At 44.2% G+C, this 27,167-nt stretch overlaps 1 protein-coding gene across 1 annotated transcript in view; it reads right to left on the bottom strand.

The window, feature by feature from the left end:
* Positions 1-23,408, bottom strand: part of LOC311245402 (uncharacterized protein) — a gene marked incomplete at both ends in the record, with an annotated part of 45,876 nt that extends 22,468 nt beyond the window's left edge. Inside the window, 2 exons of the mRNA XM_084335245.1 lie at positions 21,052-21,227; positions 23,033-23,408. Of these exons, the coding sequence (XP_084191371.1) occupies positions 21,052-21,227; positions 23,033-23,408 (552 nt within the window). The remainder of the gene's footprint in view (positions 1-21,051; positions 21,228-23,032) is intronic.
* Positions 23,409-27,167: the final 3,759 nt, after the last annotated feature.

Below are 27,167 nucleotides of genomic sequence, written 5' to 3'. Positions count from 1 at the left end.
TTATTATTATTATAATGTGTAGCTGCCGCCCTGGCAGACATCTGTGCTCTACTGAGTGCACCTTTCTAGTCTAGAGAGAGAGCGCTGATTCTCCATAGCTGAGCAGGGTTGCATTTTGTCAACACAAGTTGGAACCCTGGAGGAAGCGATATAAGGAAACGAATTGCCAATAAATGTGAAGTTATCTTTGAACCTGTTGCAGGGAATATGCCTCAACATATTTGGTCAAATCAAATGCGAATTAGTAAAATATCAGAGCACAATCAAAAACGCGATTGCAGGGTTTTCTTGTAGGCTAAAGAACGGGTGATGTAAGACCTCATGTGCGTCTCATGTTACAAACTTGACCTCGTGAGCAGAGCGCATCTCATTTACATTTAAAGGTTCATTGTTTGTAAACATTAGAACGGACACGTGACAGACACACACACACACACACACACACACACACACACACACACACACACACACACACACACACACACACACACACACAGTTTCAACTCACCACCGCCGCATCATATTGACGCTGAGCAGTGCGAGCACAGACGACCCATTACCTGCCGGCCGAGGTAGATGCATGCAGTGTATTTTGTTAGCCGCCAGGTGGCGGGCAGACCTTAAATTCTAATCGCCAGACAATAAATCTACAAGCCAATGGCGCTGGGCGTCTAACTATTTTGTACCCTGTATATATTGTGGGATATTTGTGGATATCCTGATGAAGAATGTCTCAGTCAACCGAGGCTTGGATAATAACAAGGTTTATTAACCAAACAGATAGAATACATAGAGAGAATGGCTGAGGCTCTCGCCCCAGGTGATCAGCTGAAATTACCCAGGTAAGAAGCCTTGATTGTGGTCGGGAGGAGCCCTTTATAGTTCAACAAAGGGGGTGTGTGGTCCCATTTGATAGGTCAGATGGGGGGGAGGGGGTACAGGTTTGGGGGACACAGGGGAGGGGGGTGTCTTATTCCACAGAGAGGGGGGGGGGCACAGGTAAAGGGAACACAGGGGAGGGGGATATATTTACATGAGGACATATTATACCACAATACTCACTTTTCTTTCTTATAATGTGGGTGAGATTAATGTATAATATACCAGGATTGTTTGGAACAGGTAAAAGTGGGGATAATAGTTTAAAATAGAATTATTTACATACATGATTAATAGAATTATTTACATACATGATTCATGACATGATCGACTGGACTGCGGTCTGTGTTATTTTGATATCAGAGATGTGGGAATAGATATCACCCTTTTCTTTTATTAATCGCTCAAAATACCTATATCAATGAGTGGTCCTCATCTCTGATATCAAACAACAATTAACATAATCATTTGAAGCTATCGCTGTGCAAATATCTTGGCATACCTTCAGTCGTTCATGTCGTGACTCTGGGGAGCTAATGTGATCGTTGTGCATACAGGCATCGTAATAAACCAATTAAATACATGCACTGTCTGTGTGGTCAGAGTGCACAGGGTGAAAAAACAAAATTGTTTGCATAATTATTAGGAATAGGATTTACACATAAGGCTGATGTGTACAAAAACATTTTAACAACCGTTAACCTGGTGGTTAATAAAACTAACATGATTGATTATGGGAAACTGTTCAAAAATATATATATATATTTTTGCACGTTTTATGATGATTCTTGATGAAATTACTTAGGATCCAGTTGTATTTACCCTGAGTTTGAGTGTCACTTTCATCTGTGATTGCCTCAGTTTTGTTGGTCTTTACTTAGAATCAGGCAATTTTCTCCATTTCTTCTCTATAAATGAGGAGATAAAACGTCTTATGCATCGCTTCTGTATGTAATTCTAGTGCATATACTATCAATGGTTCACCATACAGGTGCAAAACAACGTTACATGTCCTCTTCTATGAGAGAATAAAACAACTGATTCTTTCTTGTCTGACAATACAATTTTGTACCCTAAGTAATTCAAATGTGATGTAATGTGATCATGTGGTCACTTCTTCCTTCAGCAATACATTTTAGCTCATTATTACTAACCATTGTTAATGCTTTCTCATTGATTTCGTTTCATCACATCCCTAGTTCATCGTTTTGCAGATACATACAATTGTGTGAAAAGTTTCCTGCTTGTGAAGGTATTAATCTGAATGATGTTGCGTCGTTGTTGACAAGGTGTTCTCTGTCGGTCGTGTGGCAGGGCCAAACAGTAACACATAAAAATTAAATAAATACATACAATAGACATTACCTTAGTGGCTAATGTGTTAAAATACAATTGAAAACCGTTAACCTAGTGGTTAATATAAAAGGTGATTATGATAATCGTTATGCATTGTTCTGTGGTGCATACTATCAATGGTCAACACAAACTTGGTGTCTTGGAACAATCCAACTGGTTCTGCCCTGTTAACAATATAATTTTCAATGTGACTCTGTGATCATTCCTTATTGTTATTATAAATTGGTTATTGCAATCTTATTGGTTGTATTTCATCATATTCTTAGTTCATAATTTTCTTGATACATATGAACTTTGTGAAACATCTCTTGTTTGTGAATCTGACAGTTGCTGCGTCGCTGTTGACCATCTGTTCTCTGCCAGGGATGTGTCCTTCTGTGGTGACCTGCTGTGTGTTGAACGTATCGTACATTCAGTTGATGTTTCTGTGAGCCTGTCGTGTGGCAGTAAGACAGTAAAAAGTAAATAAATACATAACAATTTTGGACAATGTGTATTCAGAAGTCTCTTGGTCCACAGTCTCATTTGCTATGTGTCTCTTCTTGACGATGCAGTCGGGAATATTCACTGGTCGCCGTCCATTCCCTGTCAAGGGTCACTTGTCTGCGCTGCTCTCCATCACCACTACATGTCTGCCACTGTGCTCACGCTTGGTCCCCATCAGGCCCAGAGACATGGTGGTCAGGGCGTTTTTGAATGTGTTGTGCTGGTTTCGCTGTCCTCTCCTCGTCATTGCGGTACCACTTGATGGAGGGCGAGGGCCCGCCGGTGTAGTGGCTAGTCAGTAGGACGCTCTTTCTCACACGGATGACAATCTTGTCATGGGAATCCACCTTGATGGTCGGGGACTTCAGTTCCCGTTTGCAGGTGATGGGTTTGCTTCTTCAGGTGGCGCTTGCGAACGAAACTCTTCCGGCACATGTTGCATTTGTACGGCTTCTCTCCCGAGTGGACCCCCCTCTGGTGCTCCTTCAAGTTAGCCGCGGTTGCAAAGCACTTCGCACACTGTGTGCATCGATGGGGCTTGTCCCCTACTACCCCCACGGCGTGGGTCTTCTGGTGTTGCTTGGGGCTGGACGCGGTGGCGAAGCCTTTACGACGGGGCTTGTCCCCGGCCCCCGCGGCGTGGGTCTTCTGGTGCTGCTTCAGGTTGGAGGATGTGGTGAAGCCTTTACCGCACTGGCCACAGGTGTACGGCTTCTCGCGCGTGTGGAGCTCCTGGTGCTTCTTCAGATGCCTCCTGCGTACAAAGCTCTTCCTACACTGGGTGCACTTGTACGGCTTGTCATCCGAGTGCATCTTCATGTGTTCTCTGAGAGAGATGGCCGCCGCGAAGCTCTTGCTACACTCGGAGCACTGATGGGGCTTCTCCGGCATCTGGTGAGACTTGAGGTTGAAGGCGTCGATGACGCCCTTGCCGACCATCTCGACCCCGGTGGGGGCGTACGCCTTTTCTTTCGTGTGGATTTTCATGTGCTGCTTGAGGCTGGCCTCCACGGCGAAGCTCTCGCCACAGTGGACACAGATGTACGGGTTGATGTCCTTGTGGATCTCAAAGTGCTGGTGGAGGTCGGCGATGCTGCCAAAGATCTCGCCGCACTCGCTGCACTCCAGGCCGTGGGTCTCGTGGATCACCATCCCGCTGTCCGACTCCACGATCAGCTCCCCGCCGTGGTCCGACAGAGCCACGTTAGACTCCGTCTTGATCTCGGTCTGTCGTGGTCTGCAGTGCCGGGGTGGAGGCCGTCAAAAGGTTGATCTCCTCTTCGTCAGTGTCTCCTTGGTCAGTCTCCTTCGTGGTCCCCTGCTCCACTTTCTTGGGGATGTCTGTGGGCTGGGTTGGATGGTTCTCCCACGGTTGTTGTCGTCGCCTCTGGTTGTGTCCGCAGCTTCGTGGTTCAGGTCACGCGTCGTCTCACTCGTCCTGTCCTCTCACCAATTCGTGATCTGAGGGTGATAAACACTGCCTTAGAAAACTCCTCACATAAATGATTCAACGCCTTTCTGCTAAAGTGGAAAACCATTTGGGGATTTATTCAATTCATTGTAAATAAAATCACTTAATTGACAATAGGAAATGCAAGCCAATTGCATTAGCAGTGATTCCTTACGTCAAGAAGGTCACATTCACTACAATTTTATCAGATTTTGTATCTAACTAGATCTTACAGCATTAGGCTTTAAATAAAATTTGTAAATGAATGGCCAAAGTTTTGAATCAGATAAAATAGCTCCTTGTCTTCATATTCTGATGGTCTTAAATTGAAGTTGATCTTACCTCAGGCCGCGTACGGTGGTGTGCTTCTTCAAGATACTTACCTCGCCATGACTTCTCGGTTGTTCTTCACATCTCAGTGTGGCTCATCATAGCATAGCATGGGGAAAAAACATAAAATCTAGGTAGCCAGTTAATTTTGCATGAAAAACAATCATTTCTTATCATATAACCCTAACTAACCTTACTGTCATGCATTTGTCCTAATAAACTAATCTACACTGTAGCACTCAACACTAATAAAACTAACCTACACTGTGGCACTCAACACTTTGATGAACATTGTTACTCAGCTGATAGAGTTGTGCCCTTTTTGATGTCCTGTCATACAGTGTCAGCTAAATGATCAATGTACGTGTATACCTTGTACATTTAGATAATTGTGTTTCAATTTTGTGGTTGATATTTTTGCAGTCATGGAAATGTATTAGTTGTTAAAAGAATAGTCTAAGGAATAGTCATGCATGTTATTGGTTATAAACAGAGAATAGAAGGAGGGGATTGTAAGTAGTTGTTTTCATCATTAATCTTTCATCTCGGGCACTTCTCTAATTCATGTGCCTCTTGAAAAGAGATGATGAAAACGACTGGTTAGTTATTGTTAGTATGGGAGTTAGGTAGATTTTCATAACTGCAAATTCATCACCGGTGTCTAATTCATGTTAATTAAGTGGTTCTCTGTTGCCATCCACCGCCAGGTGAGTTCATCAAGTCTGTGGTCACGAGTGTAGGCATTTGCATTGCTTTGTCTCCCAAGTGCCCACTCTGAAGAATTTACATGTGGGTATTTGGATGTAGATTTGTTCCAAATGGTCAATCGATTGTCTCTCAGCTCTGCACTGTCTCTCGGTTGACATGCAAATTGTTGGATTTTCTGTCTTTTGTGATACAATTTGGGTGTAGTCATTCACTGTTTTGCATCTCGCCTCAGAGCCAGATCTGTAAATACAAACACATGTTAATTTTCCACTCTTTTCTAAGACCTGGGTGAATCCTCTTTGACTGTCTGTGTGCTCAACAAACATTAGCTAGATCTCATCCATCCCGTTCTTGGATGTAATGATAGTGTTATCATTTATCAATCATATCGCATATGTACACAAGCATCATATGAATGTGGAACCACACATTTTGAATCATGTTTAAAAATGTCTTACAATGGAAAGGGCTAGTTATCTTTCATTGGTTCTTTAGATAAACACATTAACTCAAGTGAATATAACCTAAACATCTTACTTTTAAACATGATCTATGTTGTTTGTGCCCAAGTTTTTTAACATTAAAAGCTTATAAAGCCTAATCTAACGCTGTTTATGTGGACTACAAGGTACGCCCACAGATGTATTATAATTCTGAAACAGACATTGTAATTAGCTTTATGTGACTTATAATGTGTAAATTAAAGCAACATAAACACTCAAGTGATCTGAGATAGTTGTAATTTGCTTTAACTGATAGTTGTGTATATGTACAGTTTCTACGTCAAATGACTCCCTTTTCTTGACTCCTTTTGTATCACAAAAAGTACTGAATTTGCAAATCTGGTATGTCATAAATGTATAGATGTAGCAGTACTGACTATCTGTCTGTCATGTATGTCATAATATGTTCTGATAAATTGAAACTGGGGGACCCTGATGTAAACAAATCTGGTATTGAAAATGGGGGACCCTGATGTAAACAAGACTAAAGTCTCTCTCTGGTCTGCATCCCCTTAACAATTGTGTGTTGAGCTGTGCTGTATTGTACCTATTCTGCAATCTGTTAATAAAGTTTTCAATCAATCAATCAAAGCATCTATATACATGATTTTCATACTCACCGGGGAAAGCTGTTTGTGTTGACGTCGGTTCCTGAGGCTGTAGCACGTTACGTGTCGTTAATGCAATGTTCGGTTCGTTTCTCCGGTGGTCTGGGATAATGTAATCCTGGAAACACTCTTCTGCATCTCGCCACCGCAACTCAACACTTTCCAATAGCAGCGCGCACATACATATACAAATAAAACATATACTACACGTGGATTTCATATACCTTCGGCCTTGGGCATATTAAACTTTACGTTTGCCTATGGATAGTTTAATATAAAATCATAACTTAACGGCGCGCATAGCGTCACGTCATTGCTCCATGCGACGTTCGTGTGTTCTCATTCGCCTCGGAAATAACGCTTTGCAATTCATACAGTATTTTTCCCACGAGCTCTCAATAGCCTGGAATTCCTATACCAGCGTTTTGTTACCGAATGAACGCGCCTGTGCATATGTGAAATGTTCCCGAATGAACGCGCCTGTGCATATGTGAAACGTAAACAAACTGAAACGATAAAACTATACTTCCCCAAATGGCCGTTCCCGTGGGCCGGTGTTCTGCGGAATCCGGAAATTACTATCCTAGTTTGTTCCCGTGAACTGCACTTCAATGTTATTCTTTGTATAACGGTAACTCGTCTCTCAATGCTCGTCGCGCTATCCGCAGCCGGTTCTTGACTCAATAAAGCAACGCGACGGGTCCTATAATACTTGTGCACATACGAACGAGACTTAAACAGACAAACAAACAATAATACATATAAGTTAACGTGTGTGTATATCTGATTGTATTGGATCGCTGTACGTTTAGTCGGCCAACATCTGTTGCGACAAGGCATTCATACCCTTGATATATAACTACACATCGTTATTAAAATCATAACGACCGAACCTGACTTCGAAATTTACCAGCGATATATTAGATTATATATACCTTTTAATCATACTCTCGGCCTCTTAACCCGCGACTAACGTCCTGTTTAATGTACTTTCCGCGACTGATGTCCCGTTTAATGTACATTTACGTACTCCCGGGACATCGCGTAATCATGTACTAACTAGGACATCGCGTGATCATCTTCCCGCTATCTGTATTGATCAATTGGTTAATTTAATCCAAAATACATCGTTTTCAGGAAATGGAAGAGATTGTGAGCTTAGTTTGAGGTTGAAACAATGAATATTATGACGCTACTCTGGTAATTTCTAATTATGATTCCATCAGCTTCTCGGTCCTACTTCCCGCCTCTTTGCAAAGGAATCACAGAACGTTTTTAACAGAGTAGCGTTTTCAAGGATATCACATCTAATAAGCCCACGTTTCTTGCCTTGTTGCCTATATTTCAGTCTGAATTAGACTTGGGTTAGCAATCCAACACCCTGTATTGTGTGCCTTAGCTTTTGGTCGGCTCCGACTCGACCTGGAATAGCACTTCAACCTTTGTGCCTAAACTTTTGGGAATAGCACTATAACCCATCCTCTCAGAACCGCCTGATAAAGGACCCAGGTGCACGCGCGCCCTGGTAACGATTCTCAATACAGATCAGATATATTAATGCACATTATTCTTACTCAGCCATGATCTCAATATTTGACAACATTCTGTAATATTCACCTGGCACAGAGAAAAGCGGGAAGATTTTAATTCCTTTCCATACATTTTTGGTCGACCAGTCTATATACTCACTTTTCTCTGTATAGATGAAACGATACAGCATGCCGGGAGGACGCAAAAAGTCCGTCACAAGTTCGTAGACGCCAATTGTGGGATATTTGTGGATATCCTGATGAAGAATGTCTCAGTCAACCGAGGCTTGGATAATAACAAGGTTTATTAACCAAACAGATAGAATACATAGAGAGAATGGCTGAGGCTCTCGCCCCAGGTGATCAGCTGAAATTACCCAGGTAAGAAGCCTTGATTGTGGTCGGGAGGAGCCCTTTATAGTTCAACAAAGGGGGTGTGTGGTCCCATTTGATAGGTCAGATGGGGGGGAGGGGGTACAGGTTTGGGGGACACAGGGGAGGGGGGTGTCTTATTCCACAGAGAGGGGGGGGGGGGCACAGGTAAAGGGAACACAGGGGAGGGGGATATATTTACATGAGGACATATTATACCACAATATATATATATATATATATGCAGGGCTTGACATAAACTTTTTGGCTCACTAGCCACTGTGGCTAGTGGTTTTCCAAAGTCACTAGCCACTCAGCATTTTCACCAGCCAAAAATCACCACACTAAATAATTTTTTCATCAATACCTTCCAATTTTATAGCGTGATGATGAATAGGTTTAAAACAAAATGCATATGATCGGTATCATGTTCCACCATGAATGCATGAAAGGGTTTGGGCGGGGCGGGGGACGTTGTTTCTGATTATTGATTACCAATAACGGCATTCGTTATTGTAGCATCATACACTGATGTGTCATGATGTCATGATGGCAATTTGCATACCGCCCCAACAGGTCCACGGAGGACGCCATATCCCATGTGCTGCACACAGCAGCATCACACCTGGACAAGAGGCAGGGGAACTATGTGAGAATGCTATTCATCGACTACAGCTCGGCATTCAATACCATAGTCCCCTCCATACTCATAGCCAAGCTCAGGGACCTGGGCTTGGGCTATGACCTCTGCCAGTGGGTCTTGGACTTCCTGACTGGCAGACCCCAGGTGGTGAGAGCAGGCAACTGCACCTCCTCATCCATCACCCTCAACATAGGGGCCCCCCAGGGCTGTGTTCTGAGTCCCCTCCTCTACTCCCTGTACACACACGACTGTGTGGCTCAGCGGAGTAGCAATACAATCGTCAAATTTGCTGACGACACAGTGGTGGTGGGCCTGATCTCTGCCAACGACGAGAGGGCCTACCTGGAAGAGGTCAAGGTCCTGGCGGGATGGTGCCAGGAAAACAGCCTCTCCCTGAACGTCAGCAAAACAAAGGAGATGATTGTGGACTTCAGGAGGTCGGGGGTCAAGGACTACAGCCCCCTCAGCATCGACGGGGCACCGGTTGAGAGAGTCAACAGCTTTAAGTACCTCGGAGCCTACATATCCGAGGACTTGACATGGACCACACACATTAACAGTGTTGTGAAGAAGGCACGACAACGCCTCTACTTCCTCAGGCGCCTAAGGAAGTTCCAAGTCAGCCAGAAGATCCTTAAGAACTTCTACTCATGTACAATAGAGAGCATCTTGACCGGCAACATCACCTCCTGGTTTGGGAATAGCACTGCACAAGACCAAAGCAGACTACAAAGAGTGACACGTTCAGCCGAACGCACAATTGGAGGGGGGCTCCCCACCCTCCAGAACATTTACTACAAGCGTTGCAAGGGCAAGGCTAAGAGAATCATTAAAGACTCCAGTCACCCGAACAACTGCCTCTTTGAACTGCTGCGGTCAGGCAAGCGATACAGGAGTCTCAAGGCGAGCACAGAAAGACTCAGAAGAAGCTTCTATCCCCAGGCCATCAGGCTGCTAAACGAACAATGAATGAACACTACACAACAACAACCACCAAACGCACATAGCACACACATCCACACACTCACTTTAAACAAACACACTGTAGCACCTAGGGGTGGACGGTATAAACGGTATACGGTATAAACGGTATGAATTTGCTCTACGGTATGGATTTTGAGTATACCGTGTAACCGGTAGTGCAGCTCTAAAATAGCAATGACGTCATGTAACCACAGCGCGACTATTTCACTGGCATTTGCCCCTAAAAATAGATAGAATTAGTCATAGATAATAGATATGTGCGAACTGGAAAAAGTTATTTAGGAGGCTTCGCGCAGTGGGCGTGCCAGCCCCTACCGCACGCATGTAAACACGGGTCTAGTAGTCTAGTGGGACGGGACACGGGAGCTGTCGGCGTCTCCCTGAGCTAACGTTAGCTTAGCTACCGTTACAAAATGACCCAGTCAACTATTCACTTTTAGTTTAATACATGATGGGGCATTGTCTAACCGAACGGTATCTAGTCGGCCAGCTACCGATAGCTCCTGACATCAACAAACGCTCCACAAAGTCTAGTACTAGAGACGTGTATGCTACCTGTTAGCTCACGTTAACACAAGTTAGTTCACCGTTCAAAACGAAATGTCCCATTGAACTAAATAATTCACTGAGGCGCTGTATTAACGTTATATATGCAGTAGCTACAGATAGCTCATGATATCAATGTCTTATAACACTGATTCGATGCGTATTCGAGCTGAGGGCTTGCTAACGTTATAATACCAATACAATAGGGTCCAGGTGCAGCGCCGGAGAATCCTGGCCGTAGCTCTGCTCGAGGCTACTCGAGTATAGGTCCAGCTGCAGCTCCGGAGAATTCTGGCCGTAGCTGGAGGCTACTAGAGTACACACAGACAGTGGAGCTTGTTGCGTGGTGGCGATGTCTCGCAGATAATACCAGTACAAGTCTAATTATATAATATATATATTTTATAAAAAAAATATATATATATAAAATTAAAAAAAAAAATTTATCAAAAACGATGATACCGTGATATATACCGTTACCGTCTATGCTTCAAATTATACCGTGATATAAATTTTAGACCATACCGTCCACCCCTAGTAGCACCCACTCCACACACTTATAGCACACACCCACTTTAAACAAACACACTGTAGCACCCACTCCCCACACTTTATATTTATGGATGAAGGATTGCACTACAACTCGTACACCTTACTGTAAATTGTACCTAAAATTGTACCTCATCCCATTTCTGCTTTGCACTAGATAGTACTGTACATTAGTACACTGCATAGTATTGTGTATTGTATATTATATGGTAACTCAGAACATTGTACATATGTCTATACCGAACACTGTGACCTCATTTTCTTCTTCTAAATTCATGCTATATTATGTTATTATGTTATTTGATACTATCTTGTCTAGCACAGTCTCTGGAGCGTAACAGTAAGAAGCATTTTGTATGAAAGTATTCTGTACTTCTGTATGACAACTATTAAAGAACTTGAACTTGAGAACTATGTTGTGTATGTCAAATGTCACTATAAATTGAAAATGGGGGACCCTGATGTAAACAAGACAAACGTCTTTCTCTGGTCTGCATCCCCTTAACAATTGTGTGTATTGAGCCGTACTGTATTGTACCCATTCTGCAATCTGTTAAATTCTGGTAGATCGATATGTCCATTGGCTGATGCTATATTCCTTTACTGCATACTGAATTCGGCGTCGCAAAAGGTATTCCATGCGATCTGATGAAGGCATAGCTTCACGCTAACAGAAAAAGTAGGCCTGAATGAAAAAAATTAACATCTGGTCTGAAAACAAGGAGTACTCCATTCTCGAGACAGCACCACTACCAGGATCTGGCCGGTAATGCACTTTTCCGAATTGTTGTGGGAGTTGTAGTATTATGTAGTATCACTTGGATTGACTTAATTATTGCCGATGCCTTTTGTAGACTACAATGTTTTTTTTTCATAGAAAAAAAGTCACTGGCCACTGTGGCCGGTAGAATGACAGAGTTACCGGCCACAGCCGAATTCTACCAGTATTTGGCCGGTGGTCAGGTGTTAATGTCAAGCCCTGCATATGTGTGTGTGTGTGTGTGTGTGTGTGTGTGTGTGTGTGTGTGTGTGTGTGTGTGTGTGTGTGTGTGTGTGTGTGTGTGTGTGTGTGTGTGTTGGCTAAAGTGGATAGAAAACACAGTACTGTGCAAAAGTCTTAGGCACCCAAGAGTTTTTATATAAATTGTCTTAGATGTAAAACAAAATGTTTTAATTAATGTGTCAGTAGACTACTCTTAGTACATTTTCATTGATTTTTTTTTTTAATCTTCATGGTTTAATAATGCAAACATATGTTGCAGGGACTTATTATAATCATCATATTGGCGTGACTGTATGCACCAAAGGGTTAAATCAAGCATTTGTAAGTGCTTTAGAGTAGGGATGCACGATAATTATCGGGCCGATAATTATCGGGCCGATATCAGCAATTATGACGTCATCCCGATAAACTCGATAACGTTATTGATAGCTCCGATAACATATAATAAATTTTTTGGTTAAAAGAAATCCGGTGTGGGTGGATTTGGATGAAGGGCGCTTGTTTTTATTATAGCCTCCTCCCGTTTTGCCAGTACTGTGGTAAAACTGATAGCGTGTGGTTTAGGAACAGGGAGTTTTTCACAAATCCAGCGCTCCCTTTCTTGGCTGTGACGTAGTCACTGTAAATGCAGCTGTCGCCTATAGAGGGCGCATGTTTATTTTTATATTTCTTTTTATCTCATGTGACGTATCACGTCCTGTCTCACGCTCTGACCCGCGTCTATACAAATAGTAGCTCTAGTTCTGCAGACCCCTCTCTGATTGGTTGAGCTCCATTTCTGCAGCCCCTCTGCTGGGAGCTGTCGCGCGGAAATAGGCTGTCTATTGCCATTCTCTAAGACAAACTCTAACCTAACCAGCTCCTTAACAGCGCCTAAACTTAACCGTTCTAACCTTAACCAACTCCGAAACAATGCCTAACCGTAACCTTAACCGTAACTCTTTCAGTGCCACTCACAAGATTTCTCGTGTTTTTTTATAGGTGGTTGCTAGCCACTCACGAGATTTCTCGGAATTATATATATATATATTTTTTTGCGATCTGAAAAATTATTGCATCACCCGAGCCTACCCGAGTATTGCCGAGCTGCGCCGGTGATCACTGTGGAAAAAAGCGCCCCCTGTCGTCTCCCAGATGACATAAGTGATTTTGGAATGGACTCAATGAAAATGAATGGGGAAAAAAATCCGGTACTCCACATTTTCCAGTTCACTGATCCAGCCGGGGTTACTAGAGTTCATTCTGGAGCCTCAGATCCCCGCGGATCATGGAGATCCACTGTGTCGCGTTGGATCCATACACGTATCGATTTTTTCGAATGGTGATCAGGAATTGGAATATACCAGTTGGATACCATCTGATGTCAGGTAAGGACTCTATGTTATCAGTGGTAGGATAATCAGAGTAAGTTTGATGAAGTTATAAGCTGTTTTGTGAAATGTCTTCTTTCGGTTTCAATGTAAAACTCCGAGAGGAAATCAACGAGGCGATTATCCGCGCGCGGCCGTAATGTGCGTGCGTGCACGTATAATATTGATCATCTAGCGTTTATTTGAAAACGATTCATAAAAAGGCCGACGAATATCAACGTTGTGGAATATTCCACTAAAAGACGATTTTCATAGAATGCTCCAGAATGAGCTGTTTTTTATATCAAAACGGGGGCTTTTCTAACTGCTCTGAAACGGCAACGACGCGATAAAAAAACAATCTGCCTTCACAGCACTGTCTGGAAAATAGTCTTTGATAATGCGATGGGCAGATTAGACACATAGCCATAATTTAAAACATAGATTAGGCGATATTAACGTTAACATTGGCGCGGATGGTGGCATTCAAGCGGTAAAATGGAAAACCAGGCGTGGCACTGAAAGAGTTAACCATGCCTAACCTTAACCATAGAAAGAATATTGCCATTCTCTAAGACAAACTCTAACCTTAACCAGCTCCTTAACAGCGCCTAAACTTAACCGTTCTAACCTTAACCAACTCCGAAACAATGCCTAACCTTAACCTTAACCTTAACCATGCCTAACCTTAACCGGCGAAAGAATACACGTTAAAAAAAAAATCACGTTAAAAAAAAAAATTTGATGGGATTCGAACTCGTCAACAACGGACCGCAGGACCGCAGGACCGCTGCTCTGCCAGGTGAGCTGAAGCGCTGAATGAAAATCATGGCGGATTCCGCGATAAGCACCTCAAAGCACCTCGATAACCTTACGCGCGAGGGGCTTCGCTCAACCAATCAGAGAGGGGGCTGCAGAAATGGAGCTCAACCAATCAGAGAGGGGGCTGCAGAAATGGAGCTCAACCAATCAGAGAGGGGTCTGCAGAACTAGAGCTACTATTTGTATAGACGCCTCTGACCCAGCGTAGTTGGAGCAGATCTGGCGGAACGTGTCTAGACTTGTAGGAAGAAGTGCAGCAGATTTATGCACTTTATTTGTCAAAGATAAAAGATTAAAGTACTAGATTTTGAAGATAACCCCCTCCCATTGAGCTGCAAGCAGGCCAAAGTGGTTCGTAAAGTTTATTTCACACTTTTCGTTTTGTTTTTGTAATTCTATTGACTGAATTGTATGAGTATTGACTGTTATTATTTCCTGCAATTGTAGTTCTACGGTGGTGATGAACGTGTATTCAAGAATATGCATCAATAAACAGCCATCTGTAATTAAAGAACTCTGAGTCCTCGTCGTGCATCAATGGGCGGCACTGGACTGTGGAGTTGAAGACTCCAAATGAGAAGTGAATCACGTCGGGTAGAGGATTGTCTGCAGTTGAAGATGTATCGTCGTGTCTGGGGAACCTTTCTGCCATGGAAGGAGCTGCAGCAGTGCGCACACGGCCAAACAAGCGAGCTCGTGGAAGAAGACGTCTCGAGGTTGGCGCGGGTACAGAACACTGCCGTTGAACTTTTCCATGTATCAGTAGGATTTCGCAGCATCCATCTTAAAGAAGCAGCAGACTTTCCCCTACATTGAAGTTGAACTGCATAGGCAAACAAGCGAGCTCGTGGAATAAGACGGCTCGAGGCTGGCGCGGGTACAGGACTCTGCCGCTGAACCTTTCCACGTATCAGTAAGATCCACACAGCATCCATCTTAAAGAAGCAGTAGACGTTTTCCCTACGTTGAAATTGAACTGCATAGGCAATGCCATTCACCAAGTTGACTGACTACACGTCTCAGGTATTGACTTTTCAGAGAGAAGTATTGTTGTAGGCTACAATTGCATTGCAAGTGCGCACATTCTTGAGACTATATAAGGTTGTTTACAGTTTAATATTTTTGGCCATTTAAGAATAGGTTGATATTCATTAATGAAGTCTAGCTTCATAAGGTTAATTTAGAAAAGGCCATTCATAAAGGGTATATTCGAACTTAATACTTGCATTTTCATAATAGCCTACTAGGCTTACATTTTCATTTCGTTTTTGAATTTCATATTAGCCTACACATTTTACCAGCCATCCCAGTATAGTAAGCTACTATAATATAAACCTAGGCCTATGGTTTATTTGTTATTTTTCGTGATTTGTATTTCACATTGAAGAAAGGTGTAGATTTGAATTAGCCTACAATGTTCAACTAAATTAAGCATTTTATTTTTGAATACTTAAGACATTTGTTGACACTTTTCATTATTAGGCTTACACATTTTCTTAGACTGAATTCATATTAGCCTACCCCTCTATTTACAGATCATAGTTCTTATTCCATAGATATGGTTCATAAATATTTAATGAATACATAATTGATTTATTTACTACACAGTAAACATGTCACAAAGGGGTGAAATAGAGCAGACTGAATCTCAGATTGAGACAGACAAGCTAGACGATAGTGAGCCAGTGATGGATCTAAAGGTGAACTTCAAAATGGCATATGAGAGGTGGAAGCACTACATAAATAAACTGAAAAGATCCTTCAAGTATAAGGATGACTCTGACCTAATTGAGACCATGGCCAAAATAAATTCAGCCCAAAGTGAGATTGATGGTATTTATCTAGAAATGAGAGACACTTTACATCCCGATCATCCAGACTCAGAAACCTGTAGAAGGAATGATACATGCCAATCGCTCACCAGGACTGCTAATACAAAGGCTCAGCAGTTCATCAACAACAAGAGGAGAACCAGGACTGCTAATAAAAGGTCTCAGCAGTACCACAACAACGGTGGTTCTGAAATCTCAGTGTCACACAACGCAAGACAAGCTGCAGCGGAAGTAGTCGCAGCTACAGAGGTACTAAAAATAATGAGAGAGCGCCATGAGCAAGAAGAAGAAATCCAAAGACTGGAGCAGGAAGATGAAAGGCGGTCGGCTGAAAACGACGCAGAGAACGCCAAGATCCACGCAGAGAACGCCAAGATCCAGGCAGAGAAAATATTCATCACGGAAAGTGCTGATAGAAGAACAAAGCTGAATGAGAAAAAGAGAGAAGTGGAACGGTTAGAGGAACTCAAGAAACTCAACGCAGTTAAGGTAAAGCTAAAGATTTACACTGAAAGCGTTCATAATGATGATGAAGAAGATCATCTGTGGTCACCTCTTCCACACTATCCTTCAGCACATTCGCTAGCTCTAACCCCACAAGAAGAACTGCGTCCTCTTGCGCCTCCAGTGTTCCAACAAGGAGAGAGCCCGTCTCAACAAGGAGAGAGCCCTTCTCAACAAGGAGAGAGCCCGTCTCAACAAGGAGAGAGCCCTTCTCAACAAGGAGAGAGCCCTTCTCAACAAGGAGAGAGCCCATCTCAACAAGGAGAGAGCCCTTCTCAACAAGGAGAGAGCCCGTCTCACAAAGGAGAGAGCCCGTCTCAACAAGGAGAGAGCCCGTCTCAACAAGGAGAGAGCCCTTCTCAACAAGGAGAGAGCCCGTCTCAACAAGGAGAGAGCCCTTCTCAACAAGGAGAGAGCCCTTCTCAACAAGGAGAGAGTGAGCGAGAGGAACAGGAAGAGCCTGTCATTCTGACTGGACAAGAGCCATGCACTGCCACAGCAAACGGTGTGAAGAATGAAGATGAGAATCAACAAGGAGAGAGCCCTTCTCAACAAGGAGAGAGCCCGTCTCAACAAGGAGAGAGCCCTTCTCAACAAGGAGAGCCCGTCTCAACAAGGAGAGAGCCCGTCTCAACAAGGAGAGAGCCCGTCTCAACAAGGAGAGAGCCCTTCTCAACAAGGAGAGAGCCCCTCTCAACAAGGAGAGAGCCCGTCTCAACAAGGAGAGAGCCCTTCTCAACAAGGAGAGAGCCCTTCTCAACAAGGAGAGAGCCCGTCTCAACAAGGAGAGAGCCCGTCTCAACAAGGAGAGAGCCCGTCTCAACAAGGAGAGAGCCCGTCTCAACAAGGAGAGAGCCCTTCTCAACAAGGAGAGAGCCCGTCTCAACAAGGAGAGAGCCCGTCTCAACAAGGAGAGAGACCTTCTCAACAAGGAGAGAACCCTTCTCAACAAGGAGAGAGCCCTTCTCAACAAGGAGAGAGACCTGGAGAGAGACCTCATCGACAAAGAGAGAGACATTCTCATCAACAAGGAGAGAAAACAAAACCAGGAGAGTTTGTGAAAGAAGACTTCTATCTTCAGAAAAGATGGAAGAGAGTTCAGTTCCTGTCAAATGAGTTCCGGACTAGGTGGAGAAAGGAGTACCTGCTTAATCTGCAACACAGAAGAAAATGGACCAAGGACAGGAGAAATACCAGCAAGATGAGAACTTGGTAAGAAATCAGTGGAAGTTAGCTGCTGACAATAGGGTCAGAAGAGTTAACCAGTTAGTCAGTGACACAACACTAGACAACAAAGGCGCACGCACATCTCAGCCACATTATTTAGAGAGAGCCATACACAAAACGGTACTATTACAGGAAGCAGAGTAAAGGCTCTTTGAAACCTTTTTTTTGTTTTTGTGTATTTGGTTTGTTTAAAGGGTTCCCAATGTTTAAAGGGTTCCTGATGTTTTAAATGGTTGTGTTGAAAATCACATGTTATGTGATTGGTGGGAGTGTAAATGCAGCTGTCGCCTATAGAGGGCGCATGTTTATTTTTATATTTCTTTTTATCTCATGTGACGTATCACGTCCTGTCTCACGCTCTGACCCAGCGTAGTTGGAGCAGATCTGGCGGAACGTGTCTAGACTTGTAGGAAGAAGACAGTGCAGCAGATTTATGCACTTTATTTGTCAAAGATAAAAGATTAAAGTACTAGATTTTGAAGATAACCCCCTCCCATTGAGCTGCAAGCAGGCCAAAGTGGTTCGTAAAGTTTATTTCACACTTTTCGTTTTGTTTTTGTAATTCTATTGACTGAATTGTATGAGTATTGACTGTTATTATTTCCTGCAATTGTAGTTCTACGGTGGTGATGAACGTGTATTCAAGAATATGCATCAATAAACAGCCATCTGTAATTAAAGAACTCGGAGTCCTCGTCGTGCATCAATGGGCGGCACAGTCACGTTACATTCGGAGACAGACACTCGATCTGCCAATTACGTCCCACGGCTTGCACCCACCTCTTCTTCTTACCACCAATCAGAAGCTCTTGTTCGTTTATTTACCTCCGGATTGTCAGCCATTACTCTACTCGGAGCTAACGTTATCTCCCCGCCAGCCACATTGACAAGTACCAGCGCTTATACATTACTGGCAAATGTCTTGTTGCACTTGTGGCAACGAGCATTGTCAGCATCGACTTTAGTAAAATAGACCCAGACTTTTGAACATTTCGTTCTGTCCGCCATTATGAGAGCAGAGCTGTCTGTACTCCAGCGCAGCACCCGTGTGAGTGAGTGAGTGTGTGTGTGTGTGTGTGTGTGTGTGTGTGTGTGTGTGTGTGTGTGTGTGTGTGTGTGTGTGTGTGTGTGTGTGTGTGTGTGTGTGTGTGTGTGTGTGTGTGTGTGTGTGTGTGTGTGAGTGAGTGTGTGTGTGTGTGTGGGAGGGGAAGAGAGGAGAGAGCAGGCAGGCCGCTCGCTCCCCGCGCAGGCAGAGAGACACAGAGGCAGGAGAGATAGACAACGGCCAACAAGATTAGTTTGCGACGTTTAAATTCCTCAAAAAAAAACTCCATCATTTCACGAGTACCGATAGCAGTACCGATGACGTCGGAGCTTATAAATACTAAAAAAAATAAGATTTTGATAAAAAAAAAATATATATATATATATATATATATATACAGTTAAAAAAATATTATAATACAATAAATATCGGTTATCGGTATCGGTATCGGCTTGAGGAGCATAAAGTTATCGGTATCGGTGTCAAAAAATCAATATCGTGCATCCCTACTTTAGAGCAGGGGTCTCAAACTCGCGGCCCGCGGAATTGCGGCCCGCTGGATGATATTTTGCGGCCCCCTACTTGACATCAAAGTTAAAAAAAATAATTAACTTTGTTCAACTTTGTCAGTGCTGTAAAGTTTAAACCTTTTTAAATCTTAGACAAACAAAACATTTTGCTTTCATGAAATATTGTAAGCCATCATTTGAGGCTTTATAAAAGCAGCACAATGAACACAAATCTGTCAGTGCCGAGTCCGACCTCATCTTAAATAACAAACAGCATTGCTTGTTGTAGTTAACAAAGAGAGGCAGAGTTGATTTTGCAAAAGAAAAAAAAAGAAAAGAAATCATATATATACGGTATATATATATATTTGATGCGGCCCAGCCTCACCCAGACTCTACCTCCAGCGGCCACCAGGTAAATTGAGTTTGAGACCCCTGCTTTGGAGGAAATGTCAAAATATCGCGATATATATCGTGTATCGTGATATGGCCAAAAAAGATTGCGATATCATTTAGAGGCCATATTTCCCAGCCCTACTTTGAATTGAATTGAGAGAGAGAGAGAGAGAGAGAGAGAGAGAGAGAGAGAGAGAGAGAGAGAGAGAGAGAGAGAGAGAGAGAGAGAGAGAGAGAGAGAGAGAGAAAAAAGGAAGACTATGCACCCACTGCACACAAGACGAGGTGGAAACCGAGCTACACTTCCTAACAACCTGCCGCCTATACCAAGACATCAGAGACATTATACTTCCCACAAATTGCAAACCCCCAAAGTGACTTTGAAAACATGGCAAATAACGGAAAGCTCCCATACCTACTGGGTGAAATACAACAATGTGCAAACACAGCAGCAACATTATTACTGATCTCTGTTTGATTGTTTTGTTTAGATTGTTTTAACTGTTTTAACACTGGCTTTGGCAATGTAAACACATGTTTCCCATGTCAATAAAGCCCATTTGAATTGAATTGCATTTCATTTAATAGAATAGAATATAATTGAGAGGGAGAGGGAGAGAGAGAGAGAGAGAGAGAAAGAAAGAAAGTGTGTGTGTGTGTGTGTGTGTGTGTGTGTGTGTGTGTGTGTGTGTGTGTGTGTGTGTGTGTGTGTGTGTGTGTGTGTGTGTGTGTGTGTGTGTGTGTGTGTGTGTGTGTGTGTGTGTGTGTGTGTGTGAAAGTGTGTGAAAGTGAGAGGGAGAGATGGAGAGAAATATATATATATAGCGAGAGATTAAGATTAAGATTAAGTTATTCCTTTATTGATCCCCTTGGGGAAATTCAGGCATCATAGCAGCTTGGGGGAAGGGGGGGGGGGTATAGGTAGTAAAAACAACACAAGCAGTGTAAACAAATAGGTCAATATAATGACTATCTAACCAGCTGAAAAATATATTCACAGTATTCACAGTGTCACATAAAGTGCAGTATGCATAAGGTAGTGTTATAATTTACTATCTACTGAAATATACATTATTCACAGTATCACAGTATCCACTGAAATATACATTATTCACAGTATCACAGTATCCACATAAGGTGCAGTATGCCTAAGGTAGTGTTATTGTCCTCCTTGGGTTCCTATTAGTCCCAGGTCAATGTCTGGTAGCAGTCGCTGCCCCCTGTTGTGGATGGGGGTACAGAGAGAGAGAGAGTGTGTGTGTGAGAGAGAGAGAGAGAGAGAGAGAGAGAGAGAGAGAGAGAGAGAGAGAGAGAGAGAGAGAGAGAGAGAGAGAGAGAGAGAGAGAGAGAGAGAGAGAGAGAGGAGAGAGAGAGAGAGAGAGAGAGAGAGAGAGAGAGAGAGAGAGAGAGAGACCTCTGACCTGTCTCTGGTCTGGTCTCTCTATGGTGGCATTGGCTCCGTACGCGTGGCAGGACTCCACAGTGTAGTCAGAGCTGATGCCGAGCACAGAGCAGGAGTCGCCGCACGAGCCGTCGGCCACAACGATCACAGCTGGCCAGGAGCTGTGAGGATCCTCCTCAGGTAGTCCTCTGTGAACTGAGAGAGAGAGAGATAGAGAGAGAGAGAGAGAGAGAGAGAGAGAGAGAGAGAGAGAGAGAGAGAGAGAGAGAGAGAGAGAGAGAGAGAGAGAGGGAGAGAGAGAGAGAGAGAGAGAGAGAGAGAGAGAGAGAGAGAGAGAGAGAGAGAGAGAGAGAGGAGAGAGAGAGAGAGAGAGAGAGAGTAGTATATCAGCCATGTTCTCTCCATTTCCTCCCGTCAAGATTGGCCCTATGTTCCAGGCCTACATCTCCACAGCACAGGTATGGCCATCCCCAATGCACAATATGTGTTACACATAATGAAACATAGGGCTGTGGGAACATAGGGCTGGGGGAACATAGGGCTTGGGAACATAGGGCTGGGGGAACATTGGGCTGTGGTAACATAGGCTGGGGGAACATTGGGCGGTGGGAACATAGGGCTGGGGGAACATAGGGCTGTGGTAACATAGGGCTGGGGGAACATAGGGCTGTGGGAACATAGGGCTGGGGGAACATAGCCATTGTCTACCGCGCTCCCTACCTGTGGAACAAATTACCTGCCGTCAACAGGCTGTCGAAGCTTTTAAATCCCTGCTTAAGACCCATCTTTTCTCTCTCTCCTTCAACCTACCCTGATCTCACCTGGTCGGGGACTGACCTTAGATTAATTTGTCTAGTTTAGATTGGATGTCTATTTGCTCCCATGTCTGCTTTTCTGCCAGACATGGGAGAACCTTTTTAACCTCTGTCTCTGTCTCAATCGGTCCCTTCGAACAGCTTCATACCTCCTTCTGTCTGGCTGCAGTGCTGACCTTACCTGCTCTGCACTGACCAATTCTGAGTGGTTTCTCCTGCCCCACCCGGGGCATACGGCCCTGAGCTATTGTCTTGTATCTCATCCTGTATCCATACGCTTGCAGTAGTTCTATCTATTACTCAATTCACAATTTTCTTATACTATGATTCTACTGTCACCATGTTTGCATATGCTCACTACATGTATTTATTGCTCCATCTCCGCCCAATACAAACTTGGGAACTCTCTAACTCTCTGTGAGTGGCTGTCTCGGAGTGATGATCGGAGTGATGGACGTCCCGTGATGATGACCGGGAGGATGCGACCCTCTCTGCGCCGCCCCTTTGCCTTAAATAGATCCGCCATCAGCTGTATTTTTAATCTTTCAAAATGTTCAGTTGCTATCGCATGCACTTATCTGTGTTTCATTACACATATGAGTGCATGCTTACCAACTGTTCGCCTGTTTATTGCAACACTACTATCACCGACATCTAAGAAGGGAGATCCCCCTTCTAAGGTTTCTCTCCTCCACATTGCCTGTGGTGCATTTTTTCCTATTGCTAGGTTTTAGTGAGTTTTTCCTTACCTTCGCGTGGGGTATGTTCTGGGAGTGTTGCATTTATTTGAAATTTGTTGGACTTTATGGTGTTTTTGTTTTGTTCTTGGTTATTGAGATGTTTCTTCTTGACTTGTTTAAAGAAGACGTGTCCGGCCCATGGGGACATTAACGTGTTTTGTCGGCCTTACAAATAAATTTGATTTGGGAACATAGGGCTGGGGAAACATAGGGCTGTGGGAACATAGGGCTGTAGGAACATACCACTCCCACTGTAGGTCAGATCTGTGTTGTGAGAGGTATAGAATCATTTTAAAACTGTTGAACTTCCTGGAGGTATGGTAGAGGAGCCATAGTTTAAAGGTCTCCTCCACTCAAAAAAATGAGTTTTTTCTACAGTAAGCTTCTCTTGGAGGCATGAGTTTGACTACAGTATATAGATTGTTAATTGTGCAGAACTTGTCACCAGAGCGCCCGTTCACATTCTTCCACTGAAGCAGGGGAGCTTCTCTGTACTTCTTCACAATCTGAGCCGTCTGTGTTAGACTGAGGGACGCTGGGTGACAAGACATCAGACTGAGGGACGCTGGGTGACGAGACATCAGACTGAGAGACGCTGGGTGACGAGACATCAGACTGAGGGACGCTGGGTGACGAGACATCAGACTGAGGGACGCTGGGTGACGAGACATCAGACTGAGGGACACTGGGTGACGAGACATCAGACTGAGAGACGCTGGGTGACGAGACATCAGACTGAGGGACGCTGGGTGACGAGACATCAGACTGAGGGACGCTGGGTGATGAGACATCAGACTGAGGGACGCTGGGTGACGAGACATCAGACTGAGGGACGCTGGGTGACGAGATGGACGCCAGGTCTATTCAGACTGCCAATACTGTAATGAGTCTGCTCAGTCTACTTGGTACCACATTAATATTCATGACTGGGGGGGGGGGGGGGGGGGTGTTTACATGTCAACGTGGGCTGCAGCATCGGTGTAGCATCTCTCTGAGTGGATGGTCTACCAAGGCTAAGTGTGTCTCTGAGAGCTTCCTTGCTGTGTCTAATGCATCACTGCACTCAGTAAAACACTGACTCCTCGCTCCTACGAAAGGTCAAGATGGTCAAGATGGTCAAGATGTGTGTGTGTGTGTGTGTGTGTGTGTGTGTGTGTGTGTGTGTGTGTGTGTGTGTGTGTGTGTGTGTGTGTGTGTGTGTGTGTGTGTGCGTGTGTGTGTGTGTATGTGTGTGTGTGCGTGCGTGCGTGTATGCGTGCGTGTGTGCGTGTATGTGTGTGTGTGTGTGTGTGCATACGTGCGTGTATGCGTGCGTGTGTGTGTGTGTGTGTATGTGTGTGTGTTTGTGTCTGTTTGTGTCTGTGTAATATGGACAAGTCTTCAAGAACTGACCAACTACAAAAGAAAAGTCACCTACCCCCACTGATGCAGACCCAGAACTATCAGACAGGTTGTTCAGGTTTTTGTCCGGCTTGAGAAGCCCAGTGCAAACACATTTCATTCACCACAAGCCATTCACAACCTCTCATCTACCACCACCATTCACAACCTCTCATCTACCACCACCATTCACAACTGAAACAAACACAGTGAGAAGGGTGTTTCATAAGCTGGACAAAAACAAGCAGCAGGCCCTGAAAGTCTAACCCCGCCTTACTAAGCCACTGCCCAGACCAACTAACCCCGCCTCACTAAGCCACTGCCCAGACCAACTAACCCCCGCCTTACTAATCATTTACATTTACATTTAGTCCTTTAGCTGCCGCTTTTATCCAAAGCAACTTACAAGTTCTGTACGACAAGTCATCAGGAAGGGTACAACTTACTCAGCTGAGTAACAATGTTCATCAAAGTGTTGCGTGTTACAGTGTAGGTTAGTTTATTAGGACAAGTGCATGACAGTAAGGTTAGTTGGGGTTAGATTTAAAAAAAATAAATTTAAATAAATTCATTATTTCAGATAATGGTTGAAGAAGTGCGTCTTTAGTCGACGGCGAAAGATTGGACAGGATTCGGCTGTCCTAACTGGGGTGGGTAGTTAATTCCACCATTGTGGGGCAAGGACTGAGAATAGGCGACTTCTCTTTGATGACCCTCCGGGAGCTTGGATAGGAGTAGGTCTGAGGCGGCCAGAAGATGCAGAGCGTAGGGGTCTTGAGGGTGTGTAGTTAGAAACCATTGACCGGAGGTAGGCGCGAGCGGTTCCCTTTGCCGCACGGTATGCTAGGTCGAGGGCCTTGAAGCGGATACGTGCAGCAATGGGGAGCCAGTGCAGGTCCCTAAGAAGTGGGGTGACATGGGCCGACTTCGGTAGGTTTGAGATCAGGCGGGCCGCTGCGTTTTGAGCCACTGCCCAGACCAACTAACCCCAGCCTTACTAAGCCACTACCCAGACCAACCAACCCCAGCCTTCACGGACATCTATAACTCCTCACTCAGCCAACAAACATATCTGGCCTTAATAGCAACAGGCCTGTGGCTCTGACATCAGTGGCTATGAAGGCATTCGAGCGCATAGTCCTGGCACACATTAAATCAGTCACATCCCCACTGATGGACCTACTACAATATGCATATCGCCCAAAACTGGACCACAGGACCACAGATACTCTCTACTCTCTACCATCCAGCTGCACTTCACCCTCTACCATCCAGCTGCACTTCACCCTCTACCATCCACCTGCACTTCACCCTCTACCATCCACCTGCACTTCACCCTCTACCATCCACCTGCACTTCACCCTCTACCATCCACCTGCACTTCACCCTCTATCATCCACCTGCACTTCACCCTCTACCATCCAGCTGCACTTCACCCTCTACCATCCACCTGCACTTTACCCTCTACCATCCACCTGCACTTTACCCTCTACCATCCACCTGCACTTTACCCTCTACCAGTCCAAATATAACTTTCTGCAAGAAGGCTGTTCATCGATTTCAGTTCTGCTTTTGACACCATCAGTCCTCTCAAGCTGTCCAGGAAGCTCAAGAACATTAACATGAACATTAACATCATGGTGGGCGGCTGATTGGCGCAGTGGGCAAGGCGCTCGCCTCTAACGCAGGAGACGCTGGGTTCGAGCCCAGCTCTCGGCGTTGCTACCGGCTGGCCGGTCGTTCATACTAACACAATTGGCAAGTGTTAGAGGGTGGGAAAGCCGGAGGGTGGGGATTTGACGTTGTGGACAGTGACTCCTACAGGTCGGTTTGGTGACGCCGGTGCGACGGAAGCAGGAAGTGACGGGGGCAGCGTGAGCCTCCCACGCGTTACTCCTCACCACTGAGAGTTCGAGCTGCTGCGGTGAAAAGATACGACAGGCTGCCTCCTCGTGTACCGGAGGGGACACGTGATGCAAGGCTTCTGTCCTCACTACAACCGACCTGTGGGAGGCATAGTCTAGCAACGATCAAGACAGGGGAGGGAAGAATTGGATATACGAAATTGGGATGGGAGAAAAATTGAAAAAGTGGATAAAAAAAATAAAAATAAAGTAACATCATTAGCATTAACAGGACATGAACATTAACGTGAACATTCACATGAACATTAACATGAACATTAACATGAACATTAATATGAACATTACCATCATTAACATTAACATGAACATTAACATGAACATTAACATCATTAGCATTAACAGGAGATGAACATTAACGTGAACATTAACATGAACATGAACATTAACATCATTAACATTAAGAGGATATGAACAGTAACACCTCACTGTGCCTCTGGGTCCTGGATGTTTTGAAGGACAGGAGCCAAGTTCTCAGATTCAGATAGACATAGATAACATAGATTGTTTTTACAGTTAAATGTCTGGAAGAGCTCAAAAATATCATGTCAAATGATATTTTCGTTGCCTTTTTTGAGTTGATCTAAATGTTACTGATTGTGTTAAATGGGCATATCGATCGCAGGCACCTGAATCGAATCGTATCGTATCGTATCATGGCAGATATTGTATCGTTGTCCAAAGAATCAATATCGTATCGTGATGAAACTGGTGATTCCCACCCCTAATCGGGGGAAGCACGTGGTAGTTTACACCCTCCCCAGACAGACGGTAGGTTAGCGCAATGACAATAAACATCAATAAAAGCACCTATGAACAACGACAGCCAATCAATTACAATAACCGACTCCTTCAAGCTCCTCGGAATCAGCAATAACCTGAAACGGGATGCCAGCAGCACCAACCATCAAATGCAAAAAGCCCAACAGAGACTCTACTTCCCGGGACAACTCAAAACACAGTCAGGCAAAGTCTACTGTTCCAGTTTTACATGAGCCAGAGCCTGCTGTCACTATTCCATTGCCGTCTGGCATGGAAACACTAAGTGCACAATAAAGACAATGGACAGAATCATCACCAGAGCATCAGAGACCATAGGCTGCGAACTCCCCACACTGGACTCCATATAGACACAACGCACCGTCCCATGAGCAACGGATGATCCTCTCCTGTCCAGCTCACTGTCTCTTTCAGCGTCTCCCCTCTGGCAGAAGGTACAGGGCAGAACGCATTAACCGGAACATCTTCCCCAAAGCCGTATGGTTGATAAATACACAA

This window comes from Notolepis coatsorum, assembly GCF_963971535.1.
Source record: "Notolepis coatsorum genome assembly, chromosome: 18".
Taxonomy (NCBI): domain Eukaryota; kingdom Metazoa; phylum Chordata; class Actinopteri; order Aulopiformes; family Paralepididae; genus Notolepis; species Notolepis coatsorum.
Note: the sequence above shows the minus strand (reverse complement) of the source record. Positions and strands in the feature narration are given on the sequence as shown.